Source organism: Ursus americanus, chromosome 8 (genome assembly GCF_024610735.1).
Source record: "Ursus americanus isolate L20-20 chromosome 8, mUrsAme1.1.p, whole genome shotgun sequence".
Classification (NCBI taxonomy): Eukaryota; Metazoa; Chordata; class Mammalia; order Carnivora; family Ursidae; genus Ursus; species Ursus americanus.
In genome coordinates, this window is record NC_142134.1 from 51,734,161 (window position 1) to 51,750,188 (window position 16,028).

General features: G+C 34.4%; 1 protein-coding gene across 17 annotated transcripts in view; it reads right to left on the reverse strand.

Moving 5' to 3' along the window:
- Nucleotides 1-16,028, reverse strand: part of N4BP2 (NEDD4 binding protein 2) — an 86,325-nt gene that overhangs the window by 27,648 nt on the left and 42,649 nt on the right. For 15 of the 17 annotated variants that reach the window (XR_015725521.1, XR_015725522.1, XM_087864189.1 and 12 more), the window contains 6 exons: nt 13,876-13,952; nt 9,419-9,574; nt 5,098-7,478; nt 4,411-4,496; nt 3,860-3,905; nt 2,394-2,590 (listed from right to left, as the gene is read on the reverse strand). Coding sequence is in view for 15 of the 17 variants with exons in the window: in XM_087864189.1 (XP_087720315.1) it covers nt 2,394-2,590; nt 3,860-3,905; nt 4,411-4,496; nt 5,098-7,478; nt 9,419-9,574; nt 13,876-13,952 (2,943 nt within the window). In the remaining 2 variants the exon portion in view is untranslated. Of the gene's footprint in view, nt 1-61; nt 199-2,393; nt 2,591-3,859; nt 3,906-4,410; nt 4,497-5,097; nt 7,479-9,418; nt 9,575-13,875; nt 13,953-16,028 lie in introns of all 17 variants that reach the window. The other 2 variants (XM_087864195.1, XM_087864194.1) reach the window with 2 other exon arrangements.

Here is a 16,028-nt window from a genome sequence, read left to right on the forward strand (position 1 = left end):
CTTAGTGGCCAAAGCAAAGGGGGAGACAAAGATTCTCAGTGTCCATAAAATAAAAACAAACCAGTTGCTCAGGAGAAGTACAGCTTTTTCTGGTACTGAGACCTGAGAGAAATTTCTCCCATGGGTCCTCATAAAAGGGACACTGTGTGATGCTGTGAACAACGTCCTCAAAAACATATTCTCCTCAATGGGCAGAAACTACAATGTACAAATAAGTTGCAAATTCAGGTTGACAGAAAATCTTAAAATTCACAATTTAAAAAATTTTCACAAACATATTTACTCCAAAATAACTATGAGAACTGTCAGATTATTATTTTTTCACAAGTCATAATTGGATCTATTTAAATTGCCAAACTAACCAACCTTCCTAAAATGTGCTTTTTAAATTCTAACCTAGGATTATGACAAACATTCTTAAAGTTGATTTCGAACTCTAATTTGTTGACACTGTGATGTAAGTACATAATACTTTTGTTTGCTACGAAGCTGCTAACATTTGAAAAATAACTTCCTAAAATATTTCAAAGGTGACTCAAAAATATAAAAATTACAATAATCTAGGACAACCCTAGAACAGTTATTGTTTTTGAAGCCTCACATATTTAGGTCATTTATAACACCAAACAACTAAAAAACAAATAAAAGAGGATCCATAATGGGTGACAATCTGACCAGTAACAGGGACTGGTAAAGCTGAACACATCACACATCACAAGAGTAATGGAAACGAGCCACCTCAAGAATTTAAAATATTTCATGTTTTATTTAAGATACACATTATAATATGAACTTACTAAAAAATTCAGTGATCAGATTTACTAGCACTCTACCAGGTCATAGAGTTTCTAAACTACAAATTCTAAGGTCTCATGACTGAAAACTCATGACCTTAATCGTAATTATTCTACTCACATATTATGCCTAATGTTTATTTTATATTCTTTGCTTAAAAAAATACAAAGTGTATTTCTCCTTTGGAGACAAAGAGTGAAAAGAAAGTATCAAGAAATTCTCTTACTGAGGTTCTACCTAAGGAGAAGTATCCTTGGGACAAATTAAGGTTCTATTACCCAACCCGTAGAAAGATAAGCAAAAATCACTGATAGAAAAAAAAAAAACACATTAAGTTGGGAAGTCAAAGATACTCATCTGTCCACTATTATACTGAGAGACTAAAAGGCAGATTAGAACCACAAAGATAAGTTTCAGTAGTAAAAAATGGCATTCCAACAAAAGGTTTCAAACCATTTGGGCAAAAATTCTAAGATTTCCTTATTTTTTTAAGAAAATGCATTTCTCCAATAATTACACATATATTTCAAACAACACTTACATTATAAGACCCTACCAAAGAGATTGTTCCTTAGGTTATGTAAACATGCAAAAAACAGTAGCATATTTCCCATTACTTAACAAGACAAATGGGGAAAATAAATATGAAGGTGGAGGAATCCCATCATTCTTCCTATGCCCCAATTCTATGTATTTCAGCCAAATGTAAAGGTGCTCCTTTGAGTAGTCAAATGAGTACGAGAGAAAGTGAAATGTTTTAAGATCACCATCTAAGAATTATTTCTTTTCTTTGAGAATTGGACTAAATAACCTCTAAGGTCTTTCCCTTTTTAATTTCTGAAATTCTCTAATACTAATTTTCAGAATTCCAAGAAAGGCTAAGAAGAAATACAAAAGAAACCAAATTCATTTATGGCTTCATAAAATTTGATATGGTGAATAAGGAACAAAAATAAAATTCAAAATAAAGTTTCTATTTGAACCTGTTTGATTAAAAAGTTAGAAAAAGAAGAGTACTTAATTTTAAGTTTCTAAATTTTTCTCTAAAAAACTATTTTGTGGCGCCTGGGTGGCTCAATTGGTTAAGCATTCAACTCTTGGTCTCAGCTCAGGTCTTGATCTCAGGGCCATGAGTTCAAGACCCACACTGGGTTCCACGCTGTGCATGGAGCCTACTTTAAAAAAAATTGTTTTGAGGTTGGATAGTTCTTTAATAGCAAGATAGACATTTCTTTTTATTAATTTATGAGTAAAATTATCTTTAAATGAAAAATTTCTTTCATGTTTTTCAAGAATTAAAAAATTATAGAAATAAATGCTAAAAGTCAAAAAAATATGCAGCTCAATCACATGCAAAATTAAATCTAAAATAATGATTTAACACCGACTGGCTTACTGCTATAGAATATCAACTAATCTCCCAGAAGCAAAAAATCCCAGCTTCAAACTTCAAGACAGTTTCAATGTTAACGTTAACTCCAATCAGGTTAAATACAGATTCCAGACTAGGAAATACAGAATCAAATGAAAGTCACAAAGTAAACATACAATCAACCTAGAGTCAGAGATAAAGGCTTAATAGTTGTACTAACTCATACCAAATCGTGTTTTTCCTGTAAAGCAATTTCTTCTGACATTATTTCTCTGAGTGATACTTTTTTAGTTTGAGTGTTCCAATGATCCAAAAAGGGTAGCATTTCAGGTGCTGCTAAAGTCTTCAGTAATTTTTTGCCTGTTCTCTGAGATGATTTTTGTTCAGAGTTATCAAGACCAACATGCCCAACCACGGAAGGATCTACAAAAGCAGTATAAATAGTATCAGGCCCTCAACAATAAACACACAAATTAAGCATTACTCATTCCGTTACAACTACCTCAGAAAGACCAAAGAAACATGATTTTTTATTTCTACCTTACAAATATAACTCTGCAGTTTCAAAATATGCCTTTGTATAATTGCAAGCAAGAAATATATATAAATTTAGGAATATTTCAAATGAGCAACGATTTGGGTATTATTGTAAATCAACTCAATGGTTCCCACTCTTTTTTACATCGCACTGACACAGAAACACCGACACACATACACTGGTAAACAAACAGAGTTGCAGCCAGGTGGAAGCGACCAGCTAAGAGCAGCTCTGGTTAGCTCTGCTCAGCTACTCCGAGGACTGAAAGGATCAATATTTTGGCAAACCCATAAACCCTCTACAGGCACACAACAAATATTGAACAAATGATATTCAACATAAGGAAGAACCTGAACATTCTAAGAAGTTCACAGTAACAAGATTTAATGTATAATATTTCAGCATCTCTAAGGGATATCAGCACATTCTGATATACTCCTCTGCTTTCCCAGAGAGTGAAGACAGCAGATACTGCCACCCACATAACTAACTCTGATACCCTGTCGTACCTCTAGCTCTCAAATAGCTTTAGTTCTTGAAGCTATAACTAAAGCATACCCAAAGAAACTTCCACCTGGAGTCCTGGTATGGAGTGGACAAAAGAGGCATCTGAAGGAAACATGCACAATAGGAGGCCCCTGTTAACAGCTCTGCTACCCTGCACTAATCGTTGAGGACAACGCTACCTAAAAAGTCTTCTAGAATCAAATATTTCAATTTGGCAGATGTTCCAAAAGCAGGCTGACTTTTGTGCTCTAAAAAATTAACATCAATAAAAATTTCAAATAACCAAGTAATAAGTGAATGATGCTCTCTATCAGACACATGAGCATTTTATTGCTCTCAAACCAGAACAGTTTTCTTTCCTTCAGAGCAAAATCTTAAACAGGAAACACCGTGACTCTATGTATTAGAGCACACCTAAGGTGTTCCACTGTACTCATGAAAGTTAATCATAGGCACTTTTTAGTTCTAGTTTTATTTTATGTCAATATTAAATGTTAAATATTTTTAAAGAATTTTTATTTGCAAATCAAAATTCTTGGGTACCATATTTTGTAGAAGTACACTTAATAATGAGTTAAAATTCATACACATACACCAAGTTTTAACACCATTACAAGAACACCAGAAGTAAAAAATATGTACTTTACCTTGTATAAACTTGCCACAGGATACCTCTTCTTGTCTTTGTCGCTCCTAAACACAAATGCCGGACAGGGGATTTGCAAAGGAGGGTGCATTAGAAAGATTATATTATTTTTTTCTAGAAATCACTTCTCCTTGTAAAACTATCAATCATTCTTGCTAAATCCAAGTAAAACAATAAAATTAGATAAGATTATGAAGTATGACTATATAAACATATTTTTCCACTTATGGAGCTCTTAAGCTTTTTTTTTAGACTGTTTTTGAAATTTAATCAATCAGCACTGCAAGTCTTTAGAGAGTAAAAAACTATTTATGATTTTTCTCTTTAAAAAAAGTCAACAATTATACTGAGCTCCATTGTTAGTTATATAATTTGGCCAGTCTGGAAATAATCTAAAATACTGGAAAGAGAACAAATATCACTAATCTGTTTACTGGAAAAATTTCACTCTCTCTCAAAGTCAAAATTCAATAGAATTCTTTCATACAACAGATTTTATTAAGAGCAAAGGTGAACACAAAAGGAGCTCTTCATAAAAAAAAGCCTACCAACCATTATAGATTCTTTCCATTTCTCATGAATCACTTTAGCCAGATTCAGATCTATATGAACCACACAATCCTCAACAGTCAGAGACCCTTGTGAGGGGGAAAAAAGAAAAGAAAATATAATCATTACTCATACATTTTCAGAAAATATACTTAACCACCTTATGTATCATAAAACTAATTTGTATTATTAGTTACTAATCTATATTTCTAGTTCTAAATCTCTCGGAATATTTTTGTTTATGTACTATGTCACTGTTTTCACACTTCTTGGCAGGTGCAATACTTCATATATTTAAGTTATTCATGTCCATGAGTTTAAATGTATATATTCATTTCCATTAGTCAAGACTTCTCAAGAAGTGTGTCCTAAGAAATTAATCTTGCCTTAAGTATATCTGGAGTAGCACCACAGATTCAAAAATGTTCACCTGTGCAAATAAGAGGTAAATACCACAGAAAACTTTCAATATATGCATGGGATGAACACAAACTCCATATAAGTACTATTTCTTTAAATTATGTTTTTTAAAATCCTCTACAAACAAATGTGTCAAAATTAAGGTAGGCAACACAAATTACTTTTACATTTCAGTTAACATATAACATAATTCTAAAATTAAGACAGAACCCTGAATCTGTATTCTATTCACACAAAGACACACACACATGTAATCTATTTTTTCTTTACCTGAATCAATACCAACAGGGCCAAATAATTCATTGAGCTGAAAAGCCAGCTCAGGCGGTAATGCCAATTCCAGACAGTCTATGGTCAGAGATTTGGCCATCACTGGCATGGGACTCGACATCTCAGTTTTATCTTCCTCACTAACTCCAGCTGACAAAGTACTCTCAGCCATTAGAATTTTTTCCATTTCCTGTTCATCTTCATTCATAAATTCTTCAGTGTTTAGAAATTTCACATAATCCTTTGGAAGATTTTCATTTTTCTTCATTTCAAGAGAGTCAGTAAAATCAACTTCTTCATTTAATTCAAGATTTGAAGTGCTCGAGTATAAAATATCAGACAAATTCAAAGAAGAATGTATACTGTCTCCGATCTCTGTGACTTCTAGATTCTTCTCCATTTCATTCACATCTTTAGCAATAGTAGCTTTCAGAGTACCTGGGAAAGACTGCTTAATGTTATATAGACCTGGAAGTTGTGCCTGACTACTGGGAAGTACTTCATTAGTATTCTTTAGATCTAGAGTGGCATGAGGAAATAAACCTGTTATTAATCCAGATTTTTCAGTAGTGATAGCTCTTATTTCTGCCTGCTCTGAGTTTCCCTCTTCTGAATCACAGGTGGACAGTATATTAGTGTTACTAACAGCAGTGCCATGGCTAAATTCTGACACAGAAGTATTAGAATGCTCCAAGGTTCCTCTTTGGCTAATAATTTCCTTCAAATTTAATCCCAGAGAAAATGGCCCAATTTGTGCTTCATCATATGATTTTTGGATATTCTCAAATTCGGTATCCTCACATAATTTAGTTTCAGAATCCAACAAAAGGCTTGTGGCCCAAATAATATCTTTGTTACACCTCTCATATAAGTCTTTTAGGGCTTCTAATGAAAAGGATCCAAAGAGTTTACAGAGAATGTTAAGATTTTCAGATTCATCAGCACTGGTAAGCTCACTTTCTTCAACATACGTGCTTTTGTCATACATTACCCTATATGGAATTGTTTCTTGAACATCTAATTTTGTGTTAATATTGAAAGCTTTTGGTTTAAATCCATCTAATCGTCCTGTTAATACTCTCACAGAATCTGAAACACTAATTTTATTCTTTTCTATTTTCCATAAGAGAGCAAAATCCCGTGGTTCAGTCTGGGTATACATGCCTTCTTCTATTCCAGGGACTTTTTTAGATTTTCCTTCTGGAAATTCAGCTAAAGTTTGTGGTCCTACTACTCCAGGAATAGTTGGATCACTATTGGTAAAAGTAAGAGACAATGTGTGCTGTCTATGAATCTTTTTACTTGGACAAGTCTTATTCTCACAGGTCATTTCACTGGGTAGTGTTTCGGAATTTCCTAGAGTGGAACTACCCAGGGTTTTTAGTTCTTCAGGGTTTGTGCCCCAACAATGAGTCTCATGTGCTGTGTAGAAGGGTATTTCATTCATACTACCTCTAGTTCCAAATTCTAGGTTGGGTTCCTTTAAACCATCCTTTGGCATTCTTGATCTGTGCTCTCTCTGAGCTAAGGAATCAGATGAAGGCCAGTCACCCACAATGCTGAAGGACTGTTTTTCAGTATTTTTATACATATCATATTGAGAGCTATTGAAAGATTCTGAAGCATCATCATACTGTGACTTCTTGTCATCCTCTGTACTTTCATGAGGAGATTCTCGTTGCTGGTTATGATCTATACTCGCAGACAGAGTATTATCTAATCCTCTGCGTGACTGAAGGCGATTATATTTTTTGTCACCTTGTACAGATGAAGCTTTTTCAGTTTTTCGGTTCCTTTTTGTCCTCTGACCAATAGTCTTATCAACTGGCCAGTCACCAACAAAATTTGATAGCTCATGTCTCGGGAACTTTTCCAAAGTTGACTTGCTTTTTGGTTTTCCAAAGGCTTTTTTCTTTACTGTGGCTCTTTCTTCCAATGCTTCACCAGGCGAAGATTTTTCATTATGAAATGGTATAGTATTTGAAAGATCATAGTCTTCTTGATTATTTTCACCGTAGCAAATACTCGGTGACACTCTCTCTACAACACTATCTGCATCAGTTTTACCATACTCTCTCTCAGAAGCCAGTTCCGCCTGTTCTTTTTTACTTTTTTCTGTTGCTTGTTCTTTGCTTTCAGAATCAGAAAAATACATGTCTGAAACTTCCTGAATGAAAGCACTCTGAATGGTAGGATTCATAACACTTATTTCATTTCTTCCTTTGTTTAAATCTGCATTAGAGAGATATGTAACATTCTCAGGTAATACAGTTTCTTTGGTCACTTCAAGGTTCTTCTCTTCAGTTAATTCTAGATGCTTCAAAGATGAGGATAAAACATTTTCTTCTTTTTCAGAGGTAATATCTTCATTGTCTCTTGGGCTGTAAGATTTTTTTTAAAGTATTATAAGGAAGTCTCAACGTTGCCATTAACATTATGATTTAAATTAAAGAAGCATTCAACTGAAAAACAAGACACTTAACAGTTATTCTAAAACTTCTACAAATAAACTACATTAAAATTATAAAAGCTCCTCTTGATCTTTCCCTAGTACATTATGAATACATCCCTTTACTGTAACCCCAACACCTAACACAATGCTTGGCATATAGGAAACACTCAAACTTTTTTCAAATTAAATAGCAAACATGAGATTTTCAGTTAAGGTGTTCACAGCATTAAATATTAAAGTGACGATTCTAAATTTGTTCCCAGAAGAGGACACCACCTCCCTGGTTTCTTTCAGAACTATTTTAGCTTAATATATGTGAAAAGAGGTCTGCCTCTATAACACCTGTCATATGCTACAGGATAATGCTTAAGCTTCATTTACAAAGTCACAAGGAGTCAACATGATTTGCACAACTAAAAGAAATGAGAGAAAGGGAGAAGAGCTGTCATTTGAAATGTCACCTGTTAAATTTTTTAAAACCATCCTCAATGTTAGTTTCAGACTTAGAGCACTTTTGCCTAATCATTACACTTTCAACTTCAGTGCTTTTTCCTTAGTCATAATTTATCAACTCATCTTCCTTCCTTTCTTTCTTTTTAGAAGGGGAAGGAAGGGAGAAGGGAGAGGAAGAGAATACTCAAGCAGACTCCCTGCTGAGCACAGAGCCTGAGGCTCCATCTCACAACCTGGGATCAGGACCTGAGTGGAAATGAAGAGTCAGAAGCTTAACCAACTGAGCTACCCAGGTGCCCCTTCCTCCCTCCCTCCCTCCCTCCCTCCCTCCCTCCCTCCCTCCCTCCCTTCCTTCCTTCCTTCCTCCCTCCCTCTCTTCTTTCCTTCCTTCCTTCCTTCCTTTCTTCCTTCCTTCCTTTCTCTTTTTCTTTCTTCCTTCCTTCCTTCCTTCCTTCCTTCCTTCCTTCCTTCCTTCCTTCCTTTCTTTCTTTACTTCCAGGAGCTCTCAAAGTCCCCACTCTCCCATGAAGCCTTCCTAAATGAAATCAAATCTAACACTGAGTTTTCTATATGCCAGATGCTATTTTAAGTCTTTTAAAAGTATTAATTCATAATCCTTATGAGATTTTTTTGAGCAAAGTGTTATTATTGCCATTTTAGAAATGAATAGCCGAAGTACAGAGAGATTCTATAAATTGTCAAAGATTACAAAGCCTTGGGATTTGAAGCTAGGAAACACAGCTCAGGGGCCCATGCTCTAAAACACTTTGCAACACAGCTCCTCAATAAGAGAGCATTTATGAATTTCCTCTTCCCAACTCCTTTTTAACAGAGCCTCACCATTCCTTATCACCAAAAAGTGTGGGCAACTTAGAGCTCTATTTATATTTAAGGTTATTCTTTGACTCACCTATCTATTCAATTGCTTATATGTCCTAAATGTTTAATAGAATCAGTACTATGCTGGACTACAAACTTTGAAAAGGCTGTGACTTGTATTACTTAGTCAAAGTATCCATTAATAATTAATTTTTATAATACTAACTAGAAAGGGTATTTTTACAAAAACCTAAGGAAATTAAGAAGTGATGTGACTAGATACAAAATAATGACAGGCAATAACAGATAAACACTGGAATAGCGGGCAGTAAATAAAGAAGGCAGGAGTATTCAGTATAAAGGTGGAGCCACAAAACCCTGAGGACAATGAAAACTCTCCCATCTCATTGCATATGTAACCACACTTCTCTTGCTAACCATATACATCTTGCTTCAGGTAAGACTATATTCAAACCCTACAAATAATAAACGTCTACTTTTATTTTTAAAGTTATTTGGCAGTGATTTCACAAGCTCCAACCTTCTTTTTTAATTACATTTCGAACTGAATTTGTATATACAGGGACTTTAACCTACCTAGTACTTCTGTCCTCGCAAGAATAGGCACACAACTCAATACGTTCCGTTTTCTCTGGAACTGAAGAACTCATGATTATTGGCACTGAAACAAAACGCTGATAATGTTCCAACATTCTTGTTATTTTTTCTTTGCTTACCCCATGAATATTACGCCTAAAATTCCAGGGGAGAAAAGGGTAGAAGGAACATTGGTAATTGTTTTAAAAACTGGAATATAAAATGTCAAGAAAAACAATATTATTTCTAATATGTAAAAATATCTAAGCTGGTTTATTATAACACAATATATAGTGTTAGATTCTAATTTCATCTTATTCAGGATGTCTTAAATTACCATTTTTTTAATCATTCCATACAATCTTTTCCAAACATCATTTGTCAACTTGGAAAAAACCAGCAGATCCTAATAACTGTAAAAGAAGTTATTCTCAAGCTCTGAAAAAAAAATTTCATAAGAATATGACCATAACTTCAAGACTAATTATTAACTAGTAAGTACAAAAAATCCCACTACAATCTTCTCCTTATGCCATTATGGCCGATTAGATGTCCAAAGGGCCTTCCTATTACAATAAAACTGGATCCCAAGTCAATTAAAGCAAACATATGTTTTAATACATTTTAAGTTCAAGCAAAGAAAAAAAATTCCTGCTATATGAAGTCTCCGGATGTCCAAATATGAAATTTGTCATATTTGTGCTTTCACTCATGGGAGCTTATTCGCGTGTTTTTATGAACTCATATTTAGTTAAACCTAATATATGAGAATCCTTAGGCCTTAAACTGCCGTGCTTTCCTTCATACAACATCTGGATTTGCATCTGCCAGGAGGCCAGATGATATGCTTTAGTCCCTCAAGGATTTTGTCTTAATGAAAACATCTCAGTTGCAATATTCCTATCTTGGGTTGGATCCAAGGCTTAGTGTCTGGATCCCAGAGATAATATTAGTATTTGCCACTTGGGCAAATCTCACTTTCATATTTACCTACCTCAATCTTGTCTGGTTTCAGATCACAGAGAAGCAAAGAGATAGAAAATATGAAAGAGAAGTTAAGAGACATAGACATAGAGGACAGAGCAAAAAGATAGTATACATCTAATCCAAGTCCCAGAAAGAAAGTATATGGGACAGAAGCAATTTAAGAAAAATGGCTGAGGATTTTCCAGAACTGATCAAAGACATCACTGATATCCCCTGATCTCAGAAGCCCAATAAATCCCAAACAAGATACATATTAAGAAATCTACTAGAAACATGGTACTGAAATTTCATTCACCAAAGATAAAGAGATGATATTAAAAGAAACCAGAAATTAAAGGGGAAAAAAAAAAAAACTAGTTATCTACAAAGAAACCAAGTATTAGAATTACAGCTGACTTAACAACAATAATGGAAGTCAAAAGAGAATTAAATGTTATCTTCAATAACAGAAACTGTCAATCTAGAATATATACACCCAATGAAAGTATCTTACAAGAATGAAGGCAATAAAAGAATTTTCAGATTAAAAAAAAAAAGAGTTTGACATGAAGCAGAACTACACTGTAAAGAAAATCCTAAAAGATGAATGTCAGACAGAAGGAAATTCCCAGATGAAATATCTATGATGAAAGAAAAATTAAGCACAACAATCACTATATGAGTGAAAACACACACTGTCTGTACATTCTGGACAATCACAGCATGTAAGTCAGAAGGGAGGTAAATAGTTAAAATGTTTGAAAAAAGTCCTTTACATTTGTGAGAAAAAGACTAAGAAAATGGTTTGACTTTAAATTTAAGGTTTACGTGATCAAAGTTTTAATATAACCACTAAAAGGATAAAAATAGTGTATATAATTTCCAAATTAAAAGAGAAGGAAAAAATAAATAAGAAAATCTGCATTCAGTGAAAAAAAATCCAAAATAAGGCATGATAAAAAGGGGGAAAAAATCAAATATATAATTTTCTGTAATAGAAGAAAAACAATCACAGGAAAGGTAAAATAAAGACAAAGTGTACAGAGTGAGACAGTAAGAAACAAGACTAATTATATGAATAACCAAAATAACCATAAAAGAATTAAGCTTAAGAATGAAAAGCCAAAGATGGACAGAGAGGATTTTTCAAACTCCAGTCATACTGGTTATAAGAGATACACTTAAATGTAAAGACACAGAAATGTCAAAAGTAAAAGTATGGAAAAAGAAATAACACTCAAATCCTAAAAGGAAGCTGGTGTAGTTCTATTAATATTAGACAGATTAGACTTAATAACAAAAATTAATATTAAGGATCAAAGAAAATCACTTGACAAGGATAAAAGGTTCAATTAGACAGATACAAAAACATCAAAAAATATCCTCAGAATACATAAAGTGAAAATAGGCAGATCTATAAGAAGAAAGGTAGACATACTCAACATAATAAAGGGAGATTTCAACACATCCCTCTCACATAAGTTTCCTCATTCCTCTCTTAAACATTAACCCGTCAAACAAATTTTTCTAAAAAGTAAAGCTACAGAAGATGTGAGCAACAGAATAAGCATGATTTAATAATATATTAATATACTATAACCAGTATACATTTTTGTCAAGCAAACAGGAAACATTTATAAAAACAATGAACTAGGCCATAAAATGCACCTTTTAAAATATCAGAGTATTAGTGTCACACAAATGGCACAATCTTACCTACTACAGTTAAGTTGAAAATGAATTTCTTAAAAAAGAAATTTAAAAACCATCTGTTCACAAACTTAAATACATAGTTTTAAATAACCCAAGGGTTAAAAAGTAAAATTAATCATAATGCAAACTACAGAATAAATGATAAAAAGAAAGTATTATATAGTAATATCATATATTAAAATTCTAGGACCATCTAATTTCCTAGGAAAACTTATAGCATCAAATGCTCATATAAGAAAATAACCTAAACCTTCAGGTGAAACCTTATAAAAACAACAGAATAAACAAAGCAAAATAGATTATTTTAAAAAGCAAAGAAAGTAGAATAAAAGAGAAGCAGAAATGAAGTGAACATAAAACAAACTTATAATAGATCAAACGAGCAAAGAGATGTTTATTTGAAAAGGCTAATAAAAAATCTGATCTCTGGTGAGAATAATCAAGAAAAAAAGAAGATACATATAACATATTCAGATTGAAAAGAGGAACTTAAGTATGTATGCAACAGAGATGTAAATGGTAAGAGAATACTATAATGTTTTAATAAAGTCTTAATAAATTTGGAAACTTTGGTGTAATGGACATATTCCAACGGAAACTTCTCACAAAGAAAGCACCAGGTCCAGAAGTTTCATAAGTAAATTCTATCAAACATCCAAACTTACATAACTCAGAAAAGAGAAAAAGAAGAAATACTTTCCAATTAATTTTATCAACCTAAAACCACGATATCAAAGCCAGGTAAGAAAGGGCAAGGAAGAAAAAATTATTGATCAACCTCACTCATTTATACAGATGCAAAAATCCTAAGCAAAATATTAGAAAACCAAATCTAGTAATGTACCAAAAACATATAAGAAGGAATGAAGTACTGATACATGCTACAACATGGATGAATCTTGAAACATTATGCTAAGTGAAAGGTACCAGACACAAAGGGCACAAAATTGTATGATTCCATTTATATGCAATGTCTAGAATAGGCAAATTCATAGAGACAGAGAAGCAAATTGGCAGTTGTCAAAGGAAAGGGAGAATTGGGAGTGACCAATAGCAGGTATGGGTTTCTTTTGAGGTGATGGAAATGTGCGCTAACTAGATAGTGGTGATGGTTGCACAACATTATGAATATACTAAAATCAGGTTGTCCTTTAGTTAGTATTGAAATTAGTTAAAATGACCAAGAAGAAAATACCCTGACCAAAATCAAGTTAGGGTTATCTCTAAGGGAATATAGAGCACAAAGCAAAATACATTGTGTGTCCATGTACTAAGTAACATTTTTATTTAAGTCAAACAATCAAGTAAACCAGTAAAACCTTTGGGAGAAGGGCAAGGAGGGGGGAGAGTAGTGCAATAACTGGATAGCTAGACATCTGCTATCTTCTCTACCTGTTCCTCCCTCACTTCCTTTCAGTATTCTAAGTTACTAGACAGCCACAATGATTTGTTCCTCCCAGTAGCACATGGTTCAAGTATGCCAAACCCCAGGATCTGTTCTCATTTCAGATACTGACATTATACTACTAAGTAATAAAGTACTGACTATATAATACAACTGGAATGTTTCTGTTAATTAACTCAATATTAGGAACAAAAAGATACAAACTCTTCATAAACTGAAAAAAGGTCTACAGGAAATACAAAATTTGTTGTCAAAGCTGCAATCTAATCCATTTTCTTTCATTCATTATTTACAGGGAGAAAAAAACCTAGATAGACTGTCTATTCACTGCCATAAATTAAAAACATGTATTTAAATAGTCGCTAAATTTTACCTTGCAAGTTCCTTTGGTTTGAACTTCCACCATGTGTCCGGTTCCCGGAAAAGGACTTTATATTTATGTTTTTGAGACTACATACAAAAAAGACAAATGTATTTAAAAATACTACTTCCATGAAATTAAATGCATCGTTTCCAAATTCATAGCATGTTAAAACTGAAACCTAAAAGATTATCTAAATTGTGATGAGTTTGTTAAACTGGCAAAAGGTACAATCTCTTTGACCCAGCAATTACCTTCCAGAAAGTTATGCTACTAATAAATAATTACGTAAGACTGCAAATACACACACACACACACACACACACACACGCACACACAAGCTATCCAGTTGACCATTATTTGTAATAACAAAAGAAGACAACATACTGACTATTAATATGCAACTGGCTAAATAAATGAAGGTACAGCTGTAGAATGCAAACACAGCAGTTTTATTTTTTTCTTTAAGATTTTATTTATTTATTTGACACAGGGGGAGGGGGGGTAAGCAAGCACAAGCAGAGGAAGCAGCAGGCAGAGGGAGAAGGAGAAGCAGGCTCCCCGCTGAGCAAGGAGCCTGACATGTGGCTCGATCCCAGGACCCTGGGATCATGACCTGAGCTGAAGGCAGATGCTTAACTGACTGAGCCACCCAGGTGCCCCCAAATATAGCAATTTTAAAAATGCTGCGTGTGTTAATGAGAAAAGGTCCCAATATAAACTGTCAAGAAAGTAAGATACAGAATTTTCACTTGGGTAAAAAAGAATTATTCACACATTTTTCATGTATAGAAAACTTCTAGAAAGATTCTCAAAAATATTATTAAAAGCATCTACTTTGGGTGTCTGAGTGGCTCAGTTATTGGGCGTCTGCCTTCCACTCCAGTCATAATCCTGGAGTTCCAGGATCGAGTTCCACGTCACGTCGGGCTCCCTGCTCAGCAAGGAGTCTGCTTCTCCCTCTGACCCTCACCCCACTTGTGTGCTCACTCTCTCTCTCAAATAAAAAGATTAATACATACATACATACATAAATCAATCTTTAAAAAAAAAAGCATCTACTTCAAGGGAGTAGGATTTTTCAGTATTCCTTCTTATAATTGGAATATTTATCATACATGTATTACTTTTATAATTTTAAAAGTATTTTAAATAATGCCTCATTCTATTTTTCAAAATTCTAATATGGCTATAATCTAAAAGCCATGCCCTACACTTGTACACTAGATCCATCTCCTCTCTCCACCTCAAGGATAACTGAGTTTAGCAATTCACCCCTCTCTTTGAGGTAGCATTAATTCCCCCCACCTCCCACCCCCACTCCCCCTTGAATCAGTCCCATCACATTCAGTTATTTCTCCCATCTTACTCTTAATCCCCTTTCCCCTGCCAGCAATTGCCCCATCTTCCTGCTTCCCTTTGCAAGAAAATGCCTCAAATAATTACTACACTCTGTCTCCAATTTCTCTCCTCACCTCTCTTAAACCCACTCCAACCGGCTACCCCACTGAAACTGCCCATCAACACCACAAATTACTTCCACACTGGTAAAACGCTACAGTTAATTCTCAGTCCTCTCTTACTTGACTCTTAGCAGCATTTGTCACAGTTCATCACTCCCTAGCCCTAACACTTTCTTCCTGCACTCTTGGTTTTCCTCCTGCCCCACTGGAAGGGTGTTCTCATTCTTTTTTGCTAGTCCTTTTTTGCCCAGACCTCTTCCCACTTAAGTCCTTCACTTAGTCCTTGGTCCTCTATTCTTTTTTTTTTTTTTTTTTTTTAAGATTTCATTTATTTATTTGACAGAGAGAGAGAGACAGCCAGCAAAAGAGGGAACGCAGGCAGGAGGAGTGGGAGAGGAAGAAGCAGGCTCCCAGCAGAGGAACCCGATGTGGGGCTCGATCCCAGGACCCTGGGATCACGCCCTGAGCCGAAGGTAGACACTTAACAACTGAGCCACCCAGGCACCCTTGGTCCTCTATTCTTGATCTATACTCACTTCTTTGGTAATATCATTCCATTCCTTGGCTTTGAGTATCACCCATATGGTAATGACTCTCAGATACGTATCTTTAGCTCAGAATTCACTCTTGAATCCAAACTCATAGATACAACTACCTGTTCAACAAATTTAACAGGGGCGCCTGGGTGGCACAGCGATTAAG